The following is a 24,180-nucleotide window of genomic DNA, read 5'->3' on the forward strand; positions in this document are numbered from 1 at the left end:
ATTAGACTCAAATTTGAGAGACAACATTTAAGTACTTCGTTTTATTCTTTTTATTATTACTATTATTAAGATGAATCTCCTACTTCAATTTTGAAGCAAAGGATTGTGTGTAGTGGGAATCCCCTCTTATGTCATTTCCCTCCTTCCGAGAAAAAGTCCAATACGTTCAACACATTAAAAGTTTTAAGACTCTCTTCGATTGGTGCGTGGCGTTCATTACCAGATCAAATGATTTTGGTAAAATAAGATGTCATAAGGGGTCAAAACTTTAATTGAGAAATGCAATAAGATGTCATAAGGGGTCAAAACTTTAATTGAAAAATTGCCATAGGCATTTCCCATTGCAAAATATAGGACTGTACAGCATATTAACATTGATATAAAACTTGAAATATTGTAACCTGTACCACTTTAAAAATAGCTTCTAACCTAAAATGTAAAAGAAGTATTTTGTGCCTATCCCCTCCAAACACCAAAACCCTTTTTCTTACCGAAAAAAGGTTTTAACCAAACCCAAATCCTTCATTTGCTTCATGAATAGCAAGCAGTAACCTCTCCACTAAATGTTGTTTAGATGGATACTCTGGCAAATCTAGTTGATTGAAACTGCATAAAGAAGAACCAGTGTCAATTCGTTCAAGTCCCATTATGTGATCCATCAAATCATGAAAATATACCCATTAACCAACAAAACAAAAACAGATAATTTTTTTTAAAAGAATATATATTTTCTTAAACGAAGTACCAAGTATGTGCAGAAGGCAAGTGATCTGGACTGCCATATGCCTTGTGTATCTGAAACTTCTGGGAGCCAGAAATTCCTTGAAGGGCGCTAAAACCCTCCAAGGGCACCTGAAATGTTGGTAGCAAAATTCAGAACCCGCCTTATTATATTATTCATCATCTAACAGTTCCCACTTTACAAAATAAAATTACAAGATCTATGATTCAATTTTCACAGGAATGATAATATTATCTTCTATGAGAAAACAGGGACTCTTGCATATTGTCAGAAACAAAACTGTCAACAGGTCATATCTCGATCCCGTTTGTTATGAGTATCAAAGAAACACACCCTAACTATAATGTGCTATTCCTGATGAATGGAAAATGTTTAAAGGGCTGAAACCTGAAATAAATATACCTTGGATGTGCCAGTTACAAACTGCAAAAGTCTAGCCTTGTCTTCTTTGCTGAAACCTTGAACAACTTCCCAAAACCATTGGATAACTGGTGATCCAGCACTATATCCAGAATATTCTGTATTTGCTCTCAAGTCATCCACTGAAATAAAATGTCAAACTGATTGTAAATCTTCCCATTCCAGAATTTAAAGACTTGTCAAGGTAGACAGTGTTGTGATCTTGGTTGCAAAATAATAAATAAATAAATAAAAAAGAAGATAATGACAGCAAGAAAGGTGGTAAGACTCACAATCAATATCAGGAAGTCCACTGATCAATAATTCTAGCTCTTTATCACGGAATATTGATATCAACTCCCTGGGAATCAATTCATTAAACCCTTCCAAGAAAGCATTTATCTGAGGCCGAATAGCAGTGGTCAACCGATGCTCAGCAACCAAATCAACATATTGATGCTTATTTTCCTCTGTAACTTTTATATTCCGTCCACCGGGTATCAACTCATAATCAGTCACCTAGACAAGTTCATCAAAATTAGACAATTAATAATCCACGATTCGATACATTACTAGTGTCTCAAAGAATTTTCAGAAAGCTCAGTACTTCAGTTCTTTCATATAATATCAACTTTTCTTCATCTGCGTCGATGCTAAAGGTAAGATCTAGAACGTCACTGATATCATTCTGCAACCATAGAAAAAGATAGAGACAACTTAACAACATGCAGTAAGAATTGAGTGATGGGGTGAACAGAATAACCAAAAAATAAGCACTTGCCTCTAGCATCCATTTCAAGTTTTTGAAATAGTCTGGATCAATGGCTTCAATGTCATGATATGTAACTTTGACACCTAGGATGTGTTTGTAAAATGACCGAGTAAAATGCACATCCAATAACTGACCATCAAATAATGCTTTTCCAACCTGGATAACACAGAATAGGCATAAGAAAGAAGCATATCTATGAGAAGCAGGTAACATTCAAGAACATTTGCAAAAGAACTTACCACTCTGCCCACAAATTTGAAATAAGATAGATGTTCTGTTTGGTAAACAGAGTTCGGGTTTGGCTGAAACGTTAATTCATTTCCCACTGTAGTGAAAAGCAGGGCTCCTTTGTCAAAAATAACTCTGGACAACAACTGATACCATTCCCTTGTAAGCCCGCCCGCATCAATACCTTCCTCCCCTTGAAAGTGAACAGTCAACCTTCCCTTCAAATCATGAGTTGATCTCATGCGAAGCTGGTTATAAGAATCTTCTAGAACATATGCCCTTCTTACTGAGATTCTTAAAGGGCTATGGTGAGGCTCATGCTGATGCTTAATTTTTGATCGGAAGTGAGAACGCTTGTTATCAAAATCAATAAATCTTGGAACCTTCAACATGAGGGAGAATGATTTCTCGAGTAAGCCAGGATTCTGCCTAATAAAAGCATTTAGTAGCTTTCTGTGCTTCTCTGAAAATTTGACAAAAGAAGCATGTTTTTCATCTATTTTCACAGCAGGTCCAGATGTTTTCTGCTGACTAGCAGAAGAACTTGCATCTTCAACATCAGAAATAACAGGAACACCTGAGTCATTGATAGCACCTGACTGTGCAGGATGCAGCTTCTCACAAACCACAAAGAATGATTCTATGTATGGTAAGATATTTTGAGAACCAGCTGGAAGTGAAGGCATGGCACCAGGCAATTTATTCACAGAGGTCCTAGAAGGAGTGAAAACCTGGGATGCAGACTCGGAATAAGATTCTATCTTGCTTATGCAACAGCTCAGCTCTTGCCATAAGGGCTCTAATGCCTTGTTGATCTCCCAAACTTCAGAAAGAGCAGGAGTTATTCCATCATTCTCTTTCTCGGACAATGAGGTGACAAGAGAACTCAAGGCTTGTAAGACTCTCAAAATTGTGGCTCCATCAGTTGATGTTGTACTAAGAAGAGCCTTCATTGTTTCACTGAAGACTCGTAACTCATCCCTTGCAGATGAAGTTAAGTTCTGAACTGCTTCTGCCAGCTCCGTGACAAAAAGCTGACATTGAGTCGGAGCAATGGCCACCAATTTCTTCATTACATCCCCAACAAGACGATATGCATTATCCGACAAACTGGAAGAATTTCAAGAAACAGAAGATTGACTCAATCATTTATAAATTACAGAACATATTTTTACCGCAATGATAGCTGGACCATTTGGTCTATAGATTATTGTGTAATAACAAAAAGTACCAATACCAAGATCCAAGCGAAGAACAAGGAACATTGACAACACACACACACACACAGAGAGTCACACACACACCCCATTTGGTCGACAGATTATTGTGTAATAACAAAAAGTACCCATACCAAGATCCAAGTGAAAATAAGGAACATTGACCAAAAAAATGTAGACAGAATCTAGAAAGCACAAGACCATAACAATACCCATCTAGTGCGAGCAGTGAGCACAGAAGCCGAAGCTCAGCTCGTGGCAGGGTACTCAAGACTTGATGAGACTGGCCTTCCTTAGTACCAGAAGATGTGGATTTGGAGGAACCATTGACATCAGAAGATGCATCAAGAACAGTATTTGCATCCGTTGCAGAGATTTGTGAATCCAGGACCGGTTTAGTAGAAATCTGGGATTTGTCAGATGAACTAGACTTGCTTCCAGCACTATTGATGATAACATCCAGCAAAGTTAGCAGCTGAAAACAGATACACAGCAAATAAATCAGAATTCTTTGCGAGCACACAATTAAATGGGCAGAAGATACCAGTAAGACCAAACCATCACCTGCTCAAGATGGGCTATGCTTCTCAAGTAAAGGGGTTGTTTCAAGAGACTCAAAAGCATTGCAATGGATATGTATCCATCATTAGCGTCATCTACATCTATTTCATCATCAACTATAACGGCTTTGCCATGTGAAACATGAGCAGCATTATTTGATCCTCTTAAGGCAGGATGATGCAGCCTATACTGAAGCAAAATTTTTGCCACATATGGATGATTGCAAGCAAGATAAGTGAGAGTTTCAAGTATTCGCCGAGAGAGCAATGGTGGAACTCCTATAATCAAACAGATACACAAGGTAACACTCTGCCACTATATGCCTGAATAACAATTTATCTAAGGGAATAAAGCATCTTCCGAATAATTGATAAAACACAAATGGTGACTCAAAGTGAAAAGAAACTAGCACAATAAGACGAATTTCCTACCAGATATGACAAAAACCAACTGAACAAGGACAAAACATTCATAGAATCAAAAGCATGAAATTATTAATAAAGACAACATAATAATAGACAGCGATATCATGTTTTCTTACCATCAAAAGATTGAGGGCGCGAGTACATTACATTGCTCTGACAACCATATAGTCTGTACGGCGGTTCAACTGCACTAACATTACTGGTGGGCTTCCTCACATCCAGCATTAGCAAGTCCATCAGAATTTTTACCAGAGAAGTTCTGGTTTCACTATGAGCACAAAGATGCAAAAGAAGCTTCTGCAATTGACCCTTATATAGTGGCTGCCCAAAAAAAAAAGTTATACAAGGTTGTGCTCATTATGAAGGACTTGCTACAATCACTAAATGATACCTGAACTATGCGAAATAACCGAATCAAAGCATGCAAAGCTTCAGTGTCTACTAAAGGTGCTCCATCAGCTTCAACGACCTTAGCTCCACCAGTCCTGCGCAAAGTATTGCTTCCCCCTGCTCCATCCATGCCAGAACCAACACCCTCACCCCGTCTTGAGGTCTCACCTCGTCGATTTCTTGGATACATACCAAAGAGGGGCCTGCTGTATCGATGTGCAAACCTCTCCCGCAGCATATTTGCTTCAGCAACAAGAGCAGGTGTAAGGTTTGCAAGGATAGCATCAGATGATGTTAAAAGAACCTGCAGAAAACCAAAAGGAAAGTCAGAGCCAACATCCTTATAACAAAACTGGAATCAACAAATAAATACTTGCCTCTTCCCGTAATTCAGAAGGAAATGTCGCAATTATTGAGACTGTATCCATTTCGACAGGTTGACCTTCCAACTCTTGAGATTGATGTAACCTCTGTGCTTGCTGTTGAGCCAGAACTTCAGCTCGAATGTCTGGGGGAAGAGCTGCAAGGAACTCTGGATCAATATCCCCAGTGCTTTGAGATTCAACATTTGATGGTTGAGCCACTTGACCCTGCTGAGCTGAGAGAACTTCAGCCCGGAGCTCCTCAGGAAGAGCTTCCAAAAATGCAGGATCAATTGCTCCGGAACCAGCATCACTATTCACTGGCTGCTCTGCTGCAGGACCATTTTGATCTGCATCTCGGCTTGAATTTTCAGAAACCTCAGTAACACTATGGAGTGATGAATCTCTCCCACTAACTGTAGAAGAATGACCAAATGGCATGTTTACTCTTCTTGTGCGCACAGCATGCAATTCACCTGCTAGCCTATCTGCAGAAACTTGCCTTTCTCCACCATCATCATGACCATCAGCACTTCCAATTTCAACATCAAGGCTCCGAAGACTTTCACCAAAAGTTGCCCCACTACCACTACTCTCTTGGCTCACAGCTTCAACATCCCGCACAGATGTATCATTATTCTCAAACTGCATCTCAACTGCCTGTGAATGAGTGCTTGATACATTAGCTTGCAGAGACCCATTTCCTGCAGATCTGATATCAACATTGTTGTTATTGTTATCAACTGATTGAGGAGTCACCATTCCACTTTCCTGATTTGCATTATTTTCAACTGGGGATTCTAGCCTTGAACCTCGTGAATCTTGCATGTGACTGACATCAGCCCTGCTGTGAGTACCAGTTTCTGCAATGCTTTTATCAGATGACTTTTCAGAGGCGGGTTGCCTCAATTGAGAGACAAGCAATTCCTCAAGGCCCTGTGGTACAACACCAGCATTGATCACACCTTGCAGGTTATTATCGCTCCACAAGTTTGAACGATGACCGGGTCGTCCAGTCCTCAGTGATCGAAAGATACTATCTAAAGCTGTTGAGCTTTCCAATCTATTATCTACAATTTTATTATTATTTTGGAGGGAGGAGAGGGATATGCAAAGAAAATTATCATTATTGAAGAGATGGAAAAACAAAAGAAAAACCATTATTAGAATATAGCATCAGAAAGTTTAGAAACTCGTTAAGGAACTAACCTGATTGCCCAGTAGGCAGGTGGAATGATGAAGAAGGACCAACCAAAAGTGGGTGGCGTGAAGGAGTAGCAGCATCACCAGTTCTGCCCAAAAGGCTGTAGATAGAGGTTGTCCTCCCTGGACGTCTAGATCCAAAAACCTCTACTGGCATCACCTGAAGAGCTTCATTTGGAAAACTATTCTCTCTTCCAAATACCTCAATATGGTCGAAAACATTAATTCCATTAATGCGCTCCTCAAGTCGCAATATTACTCCATCCTCATCATCTTCGTCATCCTCGTCTTCTTCTTCTTCCATCACCTCATCAAAATCATCATCATCCATCTCGTGATCATCTTGATCTGTGTCAGGATGAGGCATGTGATGGTCTTCTTCCAAATTATTATGTTCCTCATCATCCTCGTCATCATCATCTACATCTTCACCCTCTTCTCCAGACATATCATCTTCCTCCTCCTCTTCCTCCTCCTCCTCTTCCTCCTCCTCTTGTTCCAGATTTTCTTGGCCACGGGGTTGAATTTCAAACTGTAAACCGGCATTTCCAACTCCATTCTCATGACCTCTGGCATCCTCAACAGTTTCACGCATGTACTCATCCTCATTAGTAGGAGCAAAGCCCCCATCAAGATCTTGATCATGTTCCATATCATCGGTAACAGAGTCAGATCCACCATAAGACTGATTAGCATTGTAAGACTCGACTTGAAGTGTATCATGATTGTCCTGAGATGCAGTTTCCATGGACTGAGATGCATCAGCACTATTATCTGTTCTTACGGTTTGAGTAAGATCAGCAGGCTTTGTTGAACTATCACCTTTTCCTGCATTAGAATCAACTGACTGGACATGCTCCTTGGTTACCAACTCAAGAGCTTTGACAATACCAGTGGCAACTTTAGATGACTCAGCATGGTCCAAGTTCAACACTTGGAGAGTACGAGTAAATGATTTAACCAGACCAGCCTCCATAAATGTGGCAGAAGCCTCTGATGAGATGCTTGAGCCAGCAGGTGTACGAGAAGCTAAAACATCATTAAGTAGATCTACATACACCTGAATTTCATTGCCAGGTGGCTTAACACTGCTACATGAATCAACAAATTCATTGATAATATGATTAATCTCTGTAAAAATCCGCTTCCTTGCCTCTGAAGATCGAACACAAGCAGCCACCATAAACTGGTTAGCCCTAGTTGCTAACTTCTGCCTCCAATCACCATCAACTTTTTTATCCTTCTTGGAATTCCGAGAGCATAGAAGAAAATTATGGAGAATATGGTAGAATATTCCTCCCATGCAGAAACCAACATGACTCTTTTGATGAATACCCCTAGTGCTGCTCAGTTCAGCATCTCGGCGAAGAAGAACATGGATAGAAGGTGAATACATCATCAAAATCTCTGTCAGAAGCTTCAAAATAAATACTATCTTTGCAAGTGATGCAGAAGCTTCCAGGCTGTTCGTTTCATTCCCTGCAGACATAGTGGCAACTGCTTTTCCTTTCCCCTTTGAGGTACATACATCAGTGTCCATGTCACTTGATGTTGAGGTGCCACCAGTGAGGTCATCCTTCAAAGCAGGGACAACAAAAGTACATATGGATTCAAGAAGAAGTTCTATCACATTAATGAAACTTTGAATAGGTTTTCTATGACTTTTGATACTTCTTGAGTTTGAATCGATACTTCTTCCATGAGCATTTGTAGAAGCTGATGGATTTGTAATTCCGGAACCAACATTCCCATCATTATTCTGAGCTTTCTCCAATGATTTGTCCTTTTCCTTTTCTTTCTCCTTAGCTTTGTCTTTATCCCGATCTTTCAGCAAGACAATGTAGGGCCTTTCACCTACCATCTCAACTTGGCAAACTGATTGAGCAGCTTGCAGAAATATGATGGGATCACGAGAAATAACAGAAGCTAAATTTATCAGGAAATTGCGAGGATTAACTCTTCCGTTGGGATGCCGGTTAGATGCAAGTGCAAAACTATGCTTTATCTCAGATTCCATTGCTTGCTGCAGGGTCTGGGGATCTTCAATAATATGACGAACAATATTAGCAGCAACATTGTCAAATCCAGGGAATAGGCTACTGGTTGGCAAAGAAAGAAGCAGCCGTAAACCACCAGCATTGAAAAAGGTAAGAGCAACAGAATGATTCCTTGTAAGATTGGAGCATAGTAACAGAACAGCATGCATTGTATCTGAGGGAAGATGGTACTTCATACAGCTACAGGCAATCTCAACAAGTCTCTTCTGCTCATGTATATCTGCATACTTTGATGAAAGTCCCAATGCAGATTGCAATTTGTGTTGTTTATCTTCATCAATGGTAATTGATGTCTGCTGGATACTCACCACTTCCTTCTTCAAGAGCTCTGCAATTTCAGAATTCAATTTTGGATCCACTTGCAACAGCCGGTCTAATGCAAGAAAAGCAGCTGTGACCCACTTTGGAACTAGATGTTTATCCCCACTATCAAGACTATAATCCCACTGGCAGAGAAGATCTGAGGCAATCTTGATTAAACCATTCTTCGCAGCAGCTTCCCGTGCTACAGAATCCTCATTAAGAATCAGAGCGAGAACATGAAACAGAGAAGCAAGCGAAGTATTATTTCCATTACTAGAAACCAACCCACAGTCCTTGATCCGGTCAACAATAAATATGATAACATTAGATCTGTAGTGACCATCATCCCGAGAGCATATCATCACCAGTAAGTCACGAACAGGAAATGCAAGGTGTTCTTTCTGTAGAAGTTTTGTGCAAGTTGATAATAACTCATCAACATGAGGAAGTTGGACCATGTCTTCCTCAAGCTGTTGAAGATCATCATTTACAACAGCATCCTTCATGTCTGATTCAGCCTTCCCAAGGGACATGGCAAGTGCACGAGCAAGTTCGTCATCCTCTTGTGTCTCTTCTGGATGGGTAAACAACCACTCCATTGCCAACTCCACACTATTTGACCCAACGTGCCTCAAAGCTTCCTCTGCTCTAGACCTGGAAAAACCCATCTCTACAATGGTTGAAATAGCTGTTTCATTAGGAGGAGGCCCAGTAATTCGAGCACTGCTGCTTCCATTTATATTTTTCACCTCAACCCCAGAATAAACATGTCTAACAATGGAGATAACTGTAGAAATAAATTCATTAGTACAATCAACAAAGTGGGGATGAGTCCAAACTGGAAGCACAGCCTTTAACACCATGGATTGGAGGACCTTCACAAATGTGTCTGCATCCCGCGGGAAAGGAGTATTGTCACTTGTAAGGGGCTGAGCAAGCAAGTGCTTTGTGGATGAAGATAATATAAAAGAGGAAGTCACTAGATGGTCCATAAATTTACCATAACTAGCTAAAGAACCATAAATCCATGACTTATCTGTTTCTTCCTTGAAATCATGGTTTGCATGCACATCATCAGTTTCCATAGGCGATGCAGCGGTACAATTTACCGTGAGGAGCAACTGACTAGTAGCTTCAAATGTGGTCAACACAGATTGAATTACTCCATGCCCATACAAGCAATTCAGCATAATTGGATTGCAAGTATCTGGCCTCTCCATCAGTATACTGTCCAAAAAATCAATCACTTTACCAAAATAACGACATTTTGTTGATATAGATGCTTCAGTCCCTGAATATGTTACACGTGCACCAAAATTCATGTGATCTAGAGCAACACAGGCAAAAGTAGAAGCAACTGATTTTGAAGCAGGATTCACATTGACAATATCATCACGTCGGCGAGAAGGTAACAGCATTCCTTTTCCCAACTCTTGGAACAAATGGGTAATGTGAAATGAAAGTGAGCTGACCATGTCACAACAAGAGGCATAATAAGTCCTTTGCTTGTCATATTCCTTCCTATTACTGGCCCCAGAAGTATCCACAGACCCAGAACTATGCAATTGATCAATGGAACCTAACTGCATGGTTGAAGGACCAACAGAACCAAGTCGGTTCTGAGAACCAGTTGCACGACCCAAATCGCGATACAGGTTTATAAGGTCAAAGAACTGTGATTCAATACTCCACCCCGAAGTCCTCCTTCTCAGCAATGGATCAAGAAACTGCCTGAAAGAACTGAACCTTTGATCTTCCGTTTCATTTGGATCTACTTCTGCCTGTTGTGAGTCATCAGAAGGACAAGCAACATCGCTCTCAATATCAAGCTTTGTATTTTCAAGCAAAGCAATTTGCCACACAACTTCACGATGGACACGTCCAATGTCTTCAAGCACATCCTTACTGTCATTTCCAAATTCTGTAAGCAAGGCAGTCATCCAGCGGTTGTCTTTTGACGCTGCGAGAAAGAGAAGGAACTCAACTAGGAAAAGTGATGAAAAGATACTGCTATCATCTGTCATCCTCGGATCCAGCAACAAAGATCCTGATTCCCCTGAAGCTGCACCAAACCCAGCCAGTGCTTTCTTCAAGTGTTCCCTAAGAGATGAACAGAATGCCCGTGCCAGAGGTGCAGAGTGATGTTGAGCAAACCCCTTAAATACCATGGTGCTATGCAATGCAATAGACATGCCATCTGACGATTGTGCAATAGTTGGTCGTAATAATAACGTCAATAAGGCTTCAATTCCTGATTTTTCCACAAATAGTCGACATGTTTCAGAATTTTCCATAGTCCGATGAACCAATACCATCAAGTGAAAGATGCACAGCTGAACAAACTGCTCATCAGTTACCACTTCAGCAGCAGAATCTACAGTGTCAACAAGGCCGCAACTGCTTTCATTTTCTTTGTCTAAAGAATCTGTTTCCATTGCACTGCCCTCATTATCCTTTCCCAAGGATCCTGTTTCATTACCATTTCCGAAGGATGTGATCTTATGGATAATTTCAATGATAACATCAACACCAGTACTTCTCATTGAAGATACATGACGCAGAAGTTCCTCCACAGAATTTGCCAGAGGAACAATAGCATCATTCATGGCTAATACATATTTCTTGCTTGTGAAGACTTCAACAAGGAAACGCAGAGATGAAGTTTCTCTAACCACCTCTAAGCCTTTGGCATTGAGACAAATGGCTCCAAGACCATTTGGAATGCATGTCAAAGCTTTCGATGAAGGAAGTACTCCAGATGCAACTGAAGATAAAAAAGCATCAGGAAGACCCATTTCATGCAGAGCTGAAAAACATGTTGGATCCTTGTGGATTATTTCACTCATTACAGTAACAGCTGAATAATAAATGTCACCGCCAAACTTATTCACATTTGCAAAAATCAAGGCTAACGTAGCAGGTAATGAACTGTCATGTGAATGTGGAGATCTAGTATTGTTTGCAGGGGAATATGTTGCAGAACCAAGTGCCTTAAGGGAGACTTTTATGAGCCTCTTCTGCAAATACAACTGGTCGGTACTATTTTTTGAGCTTTCACCAGTGGGCATCACGTTATTTTCTCCAATCAAACCAATGACCCTGTGAACCTCTATCTGTAATCTTTGAGCCAAAAGCTCAATACCCCCCAACTCCTTAAACAAAGATACAGCTGAGCTACTGTAATCCATAAGCTTCTGAAGGGTTTTCACTGCAAAACAGACAAGATGTATATGTGAAGGATCAGAATCCTCAAGCAGTGGCAGGAATGTGGGTACCATGCCAGAGCCTCTAATATTGCTGCCAGAAGAAGAAGTTGACACAACATGGAGCAGGTAGAACTGAAGAAGTGCCTCAACAAAGGCAAGGGAGGATGGATCACTAGAACTCTTCAATGATAAAATGGCCCTCTGAAGCACATTCAGGAGTATCAAACGATTCCCTCCAGCAAAATTCATACTAGATCCACTGAGTATCCGTGCACGATCATGAGAAGACGTATATGCTGCTAACTGAGCTCCTAGTGCAAGCATTACGAGTGTTCTAATAGATCCAGAAATGGTCTCCTCAGATCGCACAACTCTAATCAATTCATTTGTATACTCTGGTTCATTAGCAAAAAAGGACACAAGCTCATCATGAGCATCACTGGACTGGACAAGCACAATAAAAGCAAGAAGACAAATCCTGCTATACAGCCTGCTTATTCTTGGAGACTGAAAGGCGCGAGCATATCTTATTCTAGTGAGCAATGAAAATCGTAGTTCAGGAGGAACGTTATGCTGCTCAATACACTGCTTCAACAACAACAAGTCATCTTCCTTGCGCAAATGCAGATCTGGGATATTTATAACTCTCAAACTTGGGGAAATGGCATCTACACTGTGTTCTTTGCTTTGGGCATTTGGTCCATGCAATTCAAAGTAAAGGGTAGAACCTATGCGGTAGTTGGATTGGTCACAACCATTCTGCACATCAGAAGGGAACAAACACAGTGCTTCATCTTGGGCTTTCTCATTTGCCATAATACAGGAGAATAATCCCAACCCCTCCTCTTTGCTTCCCCACCCTTGCGCCAGGGACAGGAGATAACTATTCACTGAACCACAACCAACCATTTTTGCACTTCCATGAAGCTTTGAGAGATTTATTTTTACAAGTGCAGAAAGAGTTTCTAATGAAGCAATAAGAATTTCAGGATCCGTTGATGCTAGTAGCAACTTGAAGTGCTGGAAAGAAATGGTGAGATATCAGAAAATATAAGTTTTAGATGATAACAAATGAATCATTACTAAAGTAGTACAAGAGTGGAATGAGAGGGAAGAAAATGAATTAAAACTGAATTTAATTCCCAAAAAAGCTTACCTCTAAGCCATCAAATGAACTTTTGTTTGGACAGTTCTCCAAAATTATTTGCATCACTCGTAATATTTGCAAAATTGCATGTTTGGGTAATGGTGTGTCATCTTCTAGATTACCCGACAATGTTAGGTCATTTCGACATGATAAATATGTCTTGAAGTATGTATCAAAATGAAGTAACAATGGCCTCCAGTGATGAAAATTACCCTGAAGTTCAAGAAATATATTAGTATGCTATGGGGAAAAGAACATCTCCCACGCAATAAAATCATCATGTTATTATTACCTTATTGTATTCCCACCAGAAGCCAGAGAGTGGTATAGCAATATCTTGTAATGGACATTGAATGACCCTCTCAATGAATGCTTTGATCTTGGGAGGCTGAAACCAATTACGAAATTCAGATTAAGTTACGCCGATGGCAATATAAAGGGAATGGAAGAAGATAAGCTAAGTATCATTGCTTAAAACATAAAAAATGTCAGCACCACACATTATATTTATCCAAAGGTGTGGGTCTATTGAGCATGCAAATTTGATGAACAACCATCCCCCCCACCCCCTTCCCAAAAAAGAGGACACAAAAAAGTTGTGTATGGAAGTCATAATCTGCTACAATTTCTCACCCTTTGGGTGTAGGTCAGCAGCAGACTTGATTGTAATTCTGTATGTGTAAAATCACACTAGTGAATAAGCAAAGTCATCAAAATCTATCAAATGGCTATAAAAAGTCTATGAAATTGAAATTCCTATAAACAAGCTTAAACCAATAAAATTACAATTAATTCTATGAAAATTACCACACTACGTACATAAGTATGATCTGACTGCAACTTTCATTGCACATCAACAGTGGTAAAGTCAAGGGGGGCATGTTTGTGACATCCCCCACTTCCCTGCGGAGGCGTTTTGAATATATCCAATATATAATAGATATTACATGCAGTCGACTACAAGGATGTATATATATGTAGCTGTTAAATCCCCCCCCCCCCCAAAAAAACCGCCCTGCCCCGCGCGTCCGAAAACTAGTATGTTTGCTCTGCTGCCTCTGGCTAATGCTGAAAAGCATAAGAAGGACAGCTAAGACCCATAAAAAATATTTAACAAATAGCCATTCTAGGTATGACAGTTTGGGCCCCACAAATTCTTTCGCTGAATGGGAGAACTCCACATTTACAAGATAAATCTTAATAGAGTAATACAAACTACAACCATTAAGTAACACAACAGACATTAAATTTCTACTTCAAGAAAATCCGGTAAACTTCAATTAAGAAAAAATCTCCTTTAGAAAATATAACTTCCGTAGAAGCTAAACCCTTACCTCCTGAAAAATATGCACCACAAAAAAAGAAACACACTTCCCGTGTTCCCCGCATCTTTTACCTGTTTCCTAAAATACCATTAGAACTAACTTTTCATAGAAGATTCCTTTTTAAAACCAAAAGCACATTCCCACTTTTGTGCCAAGTGCCCACTTAGTGTTTTCTTTTCATTTTTTTTTTGTCTAAGTGCTCACTTAGTTTCCCGTGCTGTTTCATTTCACTAACTATGCTCATGCTAATAATGCTATCCAAAGATTCCAAATTTTTGTCTAACTGCCTACCAAATACTTATTCTATTTTTCGCTATCACAACCACCAGCTCAAAGAATCATTAAACAAACCATTGCAATAAACTAAACAAATAACAATTAAAATAAAATAAAAATAAAAATTTATATTAAGCATGTAGCAAGTGCCATTTGTATCAGTAAAACCCAATGCAATAGCTACACAAATACAACTCACCTAAGGACCGAATGCATAGCCTCTGAAAGTGCATTTTAAAAAAGGTGGCTACTTGATGTGTTTACAGTTTACAGTAGTTAAAAGCATGATCATGCTAAACCCTAATTCTAAAAATGAAACAAAATCTACAAGTTTTACGAGATAAAATGAAACACTAACGGGTTCAGAGTCAAGCTTGATGGAAGGGCCAATGGCGCTTTCCGTCGAAAGTAGTTGCCGCAGCCTCGCCGGCCAGCTCGATCGTAGGGTTGTCATCTCACCTCCACTTCTCTACTCTGAACTGTTTTCGCCATTAACAAATTCATATAAAACAAACAAATAAATAAATAACCTTCATGTCAATGACAAACACACACACATAAACGGCAAGGAATCCATGCGTTTTACTAAAAGAACTATAGAGATACCAAAAGCACGTCGATTGAAAGAGGTTGCAGCAGAATCAGAAAAAAATAGATCAAATTAACAGCAAAAAGATAGATAAATAAATAGGAATTGGTGATTGGAAAAGTGTGGTACCTGAGAGATGAGAGAGAAAGGAGTGAATGCATACACATCAGGAGTGAGTGAGTGAGTGAGAAGAGAGGACAGAAGAGAACGCAAGCGAGAGAGTGAGAGAAATGTAGGAGAAAACCCAAAAGAGGGAAACCAAAGAGAAAGGTTGGGGAATTGGGGTTGGGAATCGCTATGCCTGTGAATTAGACTATGATACAGTAATAATTAATAATTAAGCTTTTAATCTATTGTGTTTTTTCAAAAAATAATAAATAAATAAATAGCATAGAGAGTTCTTGGCTTGGCCCTCTTATGAAGCAACACAAGCAAGAAATATAAATGTTTTACTTTTATCAACGCCTGGCTGCTTAGCCAGCTTAACAATATGGACTAGCTCATTTTTTGGTGATTTTTTCATTTGGAGAAAAATCTTTTTAATAAAAATATGGGATTAATTATATCAAAAATGAATTTTTATTAAAATATTCTTTTACAAAATCTACCATAAAATTTTATATTAATTTAAAAAATTTTATATATTTTTTTAAAATTATTATGTGTACACCATAAATCAATTATCAAATCAATTATCATGTCACTACAAAAAAAGTCGTCAGATACCATCAGATTTATCGACGGATTCTGATTACTGTCGGATTTAGCGGCAGAATAAATCTGACGATATAAACATCACCAGTAATTATTTATTGGCGGATTTTTTCGTCCGTCACTAATTATCGACAAATTTAGCAGCATATATAAACTTGTAATTCTAGAGCTTGTTACTGTCAGATTTATCTCCCGGTAAATCTAACGGTAACTTAAATTTTATTTTTTTAAAATTTATTTAAAAACTCAATATATAATTTTAAATCCTTAAATTCAATGATTTCTAAATTAACAAAATTAAAAGTTTTACAAGTTATTATAATAATTTGCTATAACTCACAAATATGTTCAAACATTAAAGTTTATGACTAAAGTTTATTAAAGTTTCAGTTTCACTCAACTCCCATACCCAATCTTCTCGAAAAATGTTTCAATTCTACTATAAATCCAATTATTGATATTCAACAAACCATAAACATACAAACAAGTAATTATGAACACTATCATATACCAAATTACAACATTATAAAAACACCAGTTGTCTTTCTCTCTACTACCTAAATATTTCCAATAAACCAATTAGCAATCATAACTTACAAGATAAAAGATACTACTTCTACCCATTTCACCTTAAGTTTTTTAAGAAAAAATCTTTGCAAGCTTTGACTTTCGTATTGTATTTCACAACTTTCTTTTTATTGTCTACATCCATTTTTGATATTAAGATAATCCAATTAACGAGAGTTAGATGAAATTCAATAATATCTGATTATATCAAATTAAACAAATTATCTAAACCTACATCAAATTTTAAAATTGAAAAACTGAAAAAATTTAGAATAAAAAATTTATGGAATAAAAACTGAAAAAAATTAAGTGAAAAGTGAAGTTAGTAAACTCACCCACACAGTGATGGAGGAATTACGAGAAGAGGAAGCAGAGGATGGCAATGTGATAGGAACTAAGTACGACTAGCAGCGAGAATGCAAGGCGGCAAGAACGTCTGAACCACGGTCGCTAAAGAAGGAGCAAGATAGGGTTAAGGTTCAAAAAGGGGTTAAGATTTTTTTTTATTTAAAATGAAGTAAAAACGGGAATAGAATATGAAGAGGGATGAAGGTAACCTACCAGGAGGAGGGAGGAGAGATGCAGGTCGGCGATTAAAAGAGCAACGATGGCGACAACAGTGGCAGGAGCGATGACAACGGCGACGACAGAACGACCAACATGTCGCCAGGAGCACCTAGCCGAGTTCACGCAGTTGGTGGTGGTCGACACTGACGAAGGGGCTGTCGGAGTTGTTTTGGGGGGAGAAAGAGGGGAAAGAGAGAGAGAGATAGAAAGGAGAAGGTTAGAGAGAGAGTTGTTAAAAATGAGGGGGGAGAAGGTTCGCAGTTCGAATTTAGGACAAGGTTATTAATGCACCACTATTTGGTGGTACATCTTGTGCTTAATTGAGTTGATTTTTATCCATTATTCTCACACTTATTCATAGAATTCGCATGTTTTACATTTTCCTTCATAATTTTGTGCTATGATTGAAAACATGCTTCTTTGACCTTAAATTACTAATTTTTAATTCTCTCTTACTACCATTCGATGTCATGATATGTGTGTTAAGTGTTTTCAGGTTTTCCAGGGCAAGAATGGCTTAGAGGATGGAAAGGAAGCATGCAAAAGTGGAAGGAATACAAGAAATTGAAGGAATTGCAAAGCTGTCAAGCCTGACCTCTTCGTACTCAATTGACCATAACTTGAGCTACAGAAGTCCAAATGAGGCGGTTCTAGTTGCGTTGGAAAGCTAACATCCGAGGCTTCGAAATGACATATAATTTGCCATAGTTGCTCTGAAAAACACAGATTAGAGGCTGGGAGTGGAGCAGAATCAAGGGACGCTTCCTATCATTCAAAAATTGTTAGGTTTCTAGGTTTATTTCTTCCCAATTCCAGGTTCAATGTTCCTTTAATTTAGTATTTTTATACTTTTGTTTATTCTATTACTTTAGTTTATCTTCTTCTCTTGTTAATTTATTAATGCAAAGAGTATTTTTCTAATTAATTTCTTTATTTGCTTTATTATCTCGACTCAATTCCAATTATCATGTCTTCCTTCTGCTCCCTTTACATGTATGCGAGATTGGCATCCATGTCAATGGAATAGGCTTCAAACTTGGCTTTAGAGTTGATTAATATTTAATAGGAGACCTTTGAGTTGGAAGACTCAAGAGTTAAATTGTAATTGGAAGTTGTTGGCTGGCTCTCTAGTCACTAACGCTAATCCTTTTCAAGGGAGAGGATTAGGACTTGTGAATAGAAGTTGGCTCAACTACTTGACTTTCCTTTATTCGATAAGGGTTAACTAAGTAGAAACAACAACTTATTACTATTAATCTTGGGAAATCCAACAAGGATAGAACTTCCGACTAATCTTCTCCTAACCAAGGCTTTTTATTTTAATTACATAAAATCTCTTGTTAATTTTCATTGCTTTAATTTATAATCATTTATTTTTCCATTCCTCATTCAAAAATTTCTCAAAAAATTCATAACCAATAACAAGAACACTTCCCTGCAATTCATTGAGAGACGACCCGAGATTTAAATACTTCGGTTTATTTTTATTGGGTTTGCTTAAGTGACAATCAAATTTTTGTATGAAAGGATTCTTTGTTGGTTTAGAAACTATACTAACAACGAGAATTTATTGTGAATTTTTTACTAGTAAAAATTCGGTCATCAATTATTGACGGAAAAATCCGACTGTAACGCTTTGAAAATGACCAAAACACAGCATTACACTAATAATGTATTATCGATGGATAAATCCGACAGTAATCTTTTTATCTGACAAATTTATTTCGCCAATAAATCTGCTGCTAATGTCTGATGCTAAATTTGACAATTAATCCAACCGTTTTCAGCATTTTTTTATAGTGTGTATTTATATATGAATACATATATTGTTTAATTTATATAATATATTCTAACATGAGTTAAATCTTAAAATAGTTCCTAAATTTATAATCAAATTTTAAATTCGTCCATCAACTTAAAATGGTAACAAATTGTCCCCAAACTTAACAAGAGCGTGAGATATAGATTTTTCGGCGAATATTCCCAAAGAAAGTAATAACGTGTGTAAAGAAAGTCACCGTAGACAACCAACAGTTATATTATGTAACAATTATAAGATTTTAACTCAATTTAATCTTTATTATTGGTTTATAACCCTAATCCCAATTTAAACTCCAGAAGTTGTGTTTCAGTTTCACCATTAGAAGCCATCTTCCTGCGTCTCCAACCAACCATCAACATCGTTCGAAGCTCCTCAATCCCCTTTCCCCTATCTCCTTGTCTGATTTCCTTTTCATCGTCGTTCTTCCTTATTGCCATGGTCCGTCTGCGTCACTCTGGTCATCTTCTTCTTAGGCTTCATTTCCATCGATGTCATCGTTTTCTTCTCTTGCTTCGTGTCTGTTGTTTTTCATCGCTGTTCCATCTCTCAATCTTTGTCTCCTCCTCTTCTCTTATATGTCGTTGTTTCTTCTTCATCATTATTTCTATGTCTTCCCAACAATTACTTGGTTAATTAGTTAAGTATATTTGAAATTGATAAATGAGTTTATAAATTTTGCTTAATTTCTCAATATTAAAATTGATGAGTTCTGCTTAATTTCATAATTATTTATAGATGATTATTGAAAACATGGGTATAATTGCTTTATTTGTAGGTACAGTTGCAGTGCTTAGGTTTATTCGGTCACTCTTCTTGGCCACCTCAATTTTTAATTTTTCTCCACAAATTAAAAGAATTCAAATATTCAAGTACATTAGTTGTTGCTTTTTCTCTAGTGCAATATTATGAAACCCGTGAGCTAAGACACAGATTATGTGTCCAATTTTATTTATTTCCTTCTTTTACAATTAATTCAAGATTTATCTAAGTTTGTGGAGTTTAGGTGAACTCTTGAATTTCATTACCTTGATTTGTTGAGTGGTTAGTTGATTGTATTTGGATGCTAAGAACTGTGGGTTATTGGAAGAGAAAAAGAAATGGAATGTTGAGAGTGAGATTGATGGGTTGAGGAAGGAGGAGAGCCGTGGCGCAGATGAGGCGCCGGTTGGGTGTAGGAAGAGGAAGTTCATTGAATTGAGATTTAATTGCAAATTTAGGGACCACATTGATATTTAACTTTGGTGAATTATATGATAAAGATGTAATTTTACAGATCTTTCTTTTTATGTGATGAAAGAGAAATTGAAAATACTAAGATCTATATTTTGAACATTAATAAAATAATAAAAAATAATTATAAAAGGAATTTAATTCTCTCTCTATACAACCTCAATCTGTACAGTAGAGTGCCCTTTTAACTTTTCTAACATATTTTACATGTTGGTAATTTTTGTTAGAGATATAATTATTTGTCTCCCCTTTGAATGGTATATTATGACATATGATATCAAAGCTTCTATGATCCTAAAAATTTAGAAGCTCTTGTTTAAAAAATAATATAAGACAAATAAAAAGAAGAAAAAAAATTATGCAAAAAAATTAATAAATTCAAAAGAAATTCTTGTTTAAAAAATAATATTAGAGATATAATAATTTATGTTATTTTTTTCTATCAGTTTAAGCTTTTAAAAAAAATAGTATCATAACATATATTAAAAATAATCATTAAATATAACTATTAATATTGTTCCTCCTATCAACTTAAATTTTAAGAGGAATGGTATCACAACAATTTTTAGTATATAGTTAACATAGATGACATTCATTATAAGACTCCGTAAATGGTTATATGAATATTGCAAATTTTTAGGAATATAAAGTTCTTAAATTTTAGAAATAATTCTATGGTAGACAATTATAATTAAAAACTATTAAAATTACTTTATAAAAAATACGAATAATATCATTATATTTAAAGTTATACCTTATGCACACTAAAAATTAAATTCAATTCTTTGATTAAATAACACTAATTAGTAATTATTATTCCTATTTGTTATGATGATATGTTAGATCTATATGACCAGTTTGAAAGGATGAAATAAACGTTTCAATGAGAGAACTTATCTTTACAAAAATAACACAACTTTTAGAGAATATTATAATTTGTCAGGTTTTAGTCATCTGGACTTCGGTTAACCAGTGTAGGTTAAGCAACTCTAACACGTCAAAAAAACGTTTTTACGTTATAAGATGGTCAAAAATCACAATCTGAAACAACCATCCTTCAACCATAAGTTCGTTTATAAAACAGTACAGTGAAGGAGAGTATTCTCATCCAATTAAACATGTAGCATTCTGAATGTAACATTAACTAAATAAAGGTGTGAAGATTAATGGCTTTAAAATCCATATTGTTACGTGGTTGCTGTTCATTCGAGAATTAAGATCATCTTTGACTATTGTCTTTGCCACCACCATTCCCATGATACAAGCAAATGACAACAACTCCTTCATCCACAGTCCATGGAAATTCAGCAAGTTTATTGTGTGAGTAACTTTGAATCACATGCCACAATTTTAACTCTTCCAACATTCTCTTGACAGTCATCAGTCTTAATCAATGCATCTTGTAACATGAAGGTCCAAACGTTGTCACAAAATCTGTATGTGTGGAGATGTCCCTGTGAAATTGGACAAACAAAAAGAAAAGGAAAACAGAACAAGTCAGATTTTTATTACAAAGAAAAAAGGAAAGCAAGGAAGAGTTAATGTACCATTTCTCACAAAGAAAATAAGTACAAATCTAAAATAAGGAATATGATGATTGACTAACTTGAGATTGCTTTGAGAATAGCTACTCCGAACCCCTTTTTTTTTTTTTAAATTGGATAGAAAAGGGAGAATTTTGTTAAGAGAGAAGGAATTTACAATGACAATATTTACCATGTAACAAAGCATGCCAATCCTTTTGCATGTTAGAGCAAACTATATGTTGAACACTAAAGGAGAGCCAAAAAAAAAAGGGGTAATCCTCCCAAATAAAATCAACAAATGAAAGGAATTGTTGAAAAATCTAGAGTTGCTGTGTTGATGAACTGCATTATTAACATGAAATATCAACCCACAATAAAATTGACACCAAAATTAAAGAAACATAAAGCCTTGCCTTTTCAACATGCATTCAGCAGCAGGCTCTAATACAGTTAAAAGTTAAAACAATGTGTAAATTGATCAACTTTCAATCACATGCTTTCATTACATCACCTTATATTCCATTAAAGTAAAAGAGTGATTGGAGAGCATTCTTGAAGCAAAAAATGTTACTACTTATATACACAAAATAACAAATCTCTAAAAAGGCCAGACAACTGATGTTGACATCATCTTCTATTATGAGTAGAAAAATTTATGTCAATATTGATCATTATAGACAGTTTTGTCGACAAAAAGCCACTAAGAAAAACAATGGAGTGCAACTAAGGGCGACAAAGAAAGCTCTTCTTTCAGACTGCAGATCAATATACAATGATAAAATGTTGCTGCAAGCTTAGACTACATTAATTAATACACAATTAAAATGCAACAGAAAAATGTCAATAACCTTTCTATCTTATCCAGATTATCAAGGATTCAATAGTCACAATATATATGCAAATTATCAATGACTCAAGATCTCTGTTATATAGCTTCAATTTAAATCTAAATATTTCCCCCTCTCTTTATTCTAAGCTATCTTCATATGCCACATGCATTCCTTGAGTATTAGGGCTAGGATAACGAGTTTTGTCAAAGGGAATAATAAAAATCTTCATATTGAACTATCAATTAGCACTATCTTAGATCATTTTGAACCTCTTGATGAAAGATGATAAAATTAGCACTTGTAATTATGAAAACACTTAACATATAGTATAGTAAATTTCAAAAATTTATTCGTTGCTAGTTATACTTGGAAGATTTCAAACAACAGAAGTACTTAAGGATACACACGGCAACATGACGAATGGTACAAAAATGGCTGATAAAAAATTAAAAAATATATATATTTCTGTCAAATGTTTTTCCTTTTATTTGCATTTCACTCATGATTCTACCACTCCATGTTTTCATACGGTGCATTATTCTCAGAAAAACATTTGAAGTTGCTTATCTAAGCCAAATGGTATTACTCTTCAAACATTTGCTATTTACTATTAAAAACCAGCAATCAACAATCATTACAAGTTATAAAACTCATCAGGTTACCAACCTTAACTAGCAGTACTCTAAGGTTACCTTATCGTGTTAACTGTAACAGTTCATGACAAGTCTACAACAACAATAACAATAGAAGCAAGCAAGTCCAAATCAAATCTAATTTATCCTAAAAGACAAAACCTCATGTCACATCAAAACAAAGGAGCATATTTTGGTACCTTAATGGAGACCTTGCTCTTAACTTGTGTTTCCAATGCTTCAGCCATGGACTACAAAATCCACACACCATTAAAATAAACAACATGTTGAACACACAATATCGTGAAGCTTCAAAATTGAGGCAAAAAAACACGAACAGAAAGAAAGAAAATAAGAACCATATCAAAGAGCATATATATATATATATATATATATATATAAGAATAATTTTTACCTTATCAAACTGAACGAGAACCTGAATAGCAAGCTCTGGGCTAAGGGTTCCGTTTTGAACCATCTCGTCCAAAGTCTCCGTGAGGCACATTCCGATCGTTGATCTACGGTACAACTCGAACGTCGCCATTATTGGACGATAACTGCAAAAATTCATGTTAAAAAAATGTGCATGTTAACGAAGAAAACAGAGAATATAATTAAAAAAAAGGTCAATAATTAAAAGAAAAAAAGAAAGAAAGAAAAGATTGCAGTGATGAAAGGAAAGAAGTAAGATCTAGGATTTGGAATACGTGATGAGAAATCGAGAAATGGATTTGGAAGAGTTGAGTGAAGTTTGTTGTCGTTATCGTTCGTTGAGCTCTGCTTCAATTCTTCTTCCTTCGTTTTCCCTCGATTTGATTTGGGGCTTTATATACCCTAGCATTCGGAGCTGGAGGTATATATAAGGGGGAGCATGGAGGTCAATGTGCAATGACAGTTTTACCCTCATTCATTTTCTTCAGTTCCACGTGACTTGCATGTGAGTATCAGAGTATGTGACTACTGCAAAGACAAACTATTCTCTAGATGTTGCTTTATTAGTCTTCGACTATCTCAAGTGTACATCAAAATCAGTCGCTAAAATTAGTTATTAGTATAAAATATATGTTAAAATATAAATATATGTTAAAAA

General features: G+C 36.7%; 2 protein-coding genes across 2 annotated transcripts; both read right to left on the minus strand.

Annotated features, from left to right (window-relative positions):
* Nucleotides 1-309: 309 nt before the first annotated feature.
* Nucleotides 310-15,522, minus strand: LOC107606230 (E3 ubiquitin-protein ligase UPL2). Its single transcript, XM_016308249.3, has 17 exons — nucleotides 15,332-15,522; nucleotides 14,972-15,092; nucleotides 13,305-13,400; nucleotides 13,022-13,225; nucleotides 6,306-12,885; nucleotides 5,112-6,166; nucleotides 4,736-5,038; nucleotides 4,461-4,665; nucleotides 3,923-4,197; nucleotides 3,571-3,833; nucleotides 2,153-3,251; nucleotides 1,923-2,069; nucleotides 1,749-1,829; nucleotides 1,435-1,660; nucleotides 1,145-1,284; nucleotides 746-852; nucleotides 310-606 (listed from the first exon to the last, which is right to left on the minus strand). The coding sequence occupies exons 2-17, from the start codon at nucleotides 15,065-15,067 to the stop codon at nucleotides 504-506; spliced, it is 10,980 nt and encodes a 3,659-aa protein (XP_016163735.1). The 5' UTR covers nucleotides 15,068-15,092; nucleotides 15,332-15,522; the 3' UTR covers nucleotides 310-503.
* Nucleotides 15,523-21,144: 5,622 nt separating this feature from the next.
* LOC107606231 (transcription initiation factor IIA subunit 2) lies at nucleotides 21,145-23,926 on the minus strand. Its single transcript, XM_088492490.1, has 4 exons — nucleotides 23,798-23,926; nucleotides 23,506-23,647; nucleotides 23,291-23,341; nucleotides 21,145-21,556 (listed from the first exon to the last, which is right to left on the minus strand). Exons 2-4 carry the CDS (start codon nucleotides 23,632-23,634, stop codon nucleotides 21,416-21,418), a joined length of 321 nt encoding a protein of 106 aa, XP_088348616.1. The 5' UTR covers nucleotides 23,635-23,647; nucleotides 23,798-23,926; the 3' UTR covers nucleotides 21,145-21,415.
* Between the last annotated feature and the right edge of the window lie 254 nt (nucleotides 23,927-24,180).

Source organism: Arachis ipaensis, chromosome B7, assembly GCF_059453495.1.
Source record: "Arachis ipaensis isolate K30076 ecotype BB chromosome B7, ASM5945349v1, whole genome shotgun sequence".
Lineage (NCBI taxonomy): Eukaryota > Viridiplantae > Streptophyta > Magnoliopsida > Fabales > Fabaceae > Arachis > Arachis ipaensis.

What these genes read in the sequence shown, in the direction of transcription:
- LOC107606230 (XM_016308249.3), bottom strand. Translation starts at nt 15,067, where the DNA reads ATGACAACCCTACGATCGAGCTGGCCGGCGAGGCTGCGGCAACTACTT. An exon ending in TATTATATGAAAGAACTGAA is followed by an intron (nt 1,661 to 1,748) that starts GTACTGAGCTTT and finishes GAACTTGTCTAG; the next exon opens with GTGACTGATTATGAGTTGAT. An exon ending in TGGACTTCCTGATATTGATT is followed by an intron (nt 1,285 to 1,434) that starts GTGAGTCTTACC and finishes ATTTTATTTCAG; the next exon opens with TGGATGACTTGAGAGCAAAT.
- LOC107606231 (XM_088492490.1), bottom strand. Translation starts at nt 23,634, where the DNA reads ATGGCGACGTTCGAGTTGTACCGTAGATCAACGATCGGAATGTGCCTC. An exon ending in TTCTCGTTCAGTTTGATAAG is followed by an intron (nt 23,342 to 23,505) that starts GTAAAAATTATT and finishes TGGATTTTGTAG; the next exon opens with TCCATGGCTGAAGCATTGGA. An exon ending in AGAGCAAGGTCTCCATTAAG is followed by an intron (nt 21,557 to 23,290) that starts GTACCAAAATAT and finishes CCAATTTCACAG; the next exon opens with GGACATCTCCACACATACAG.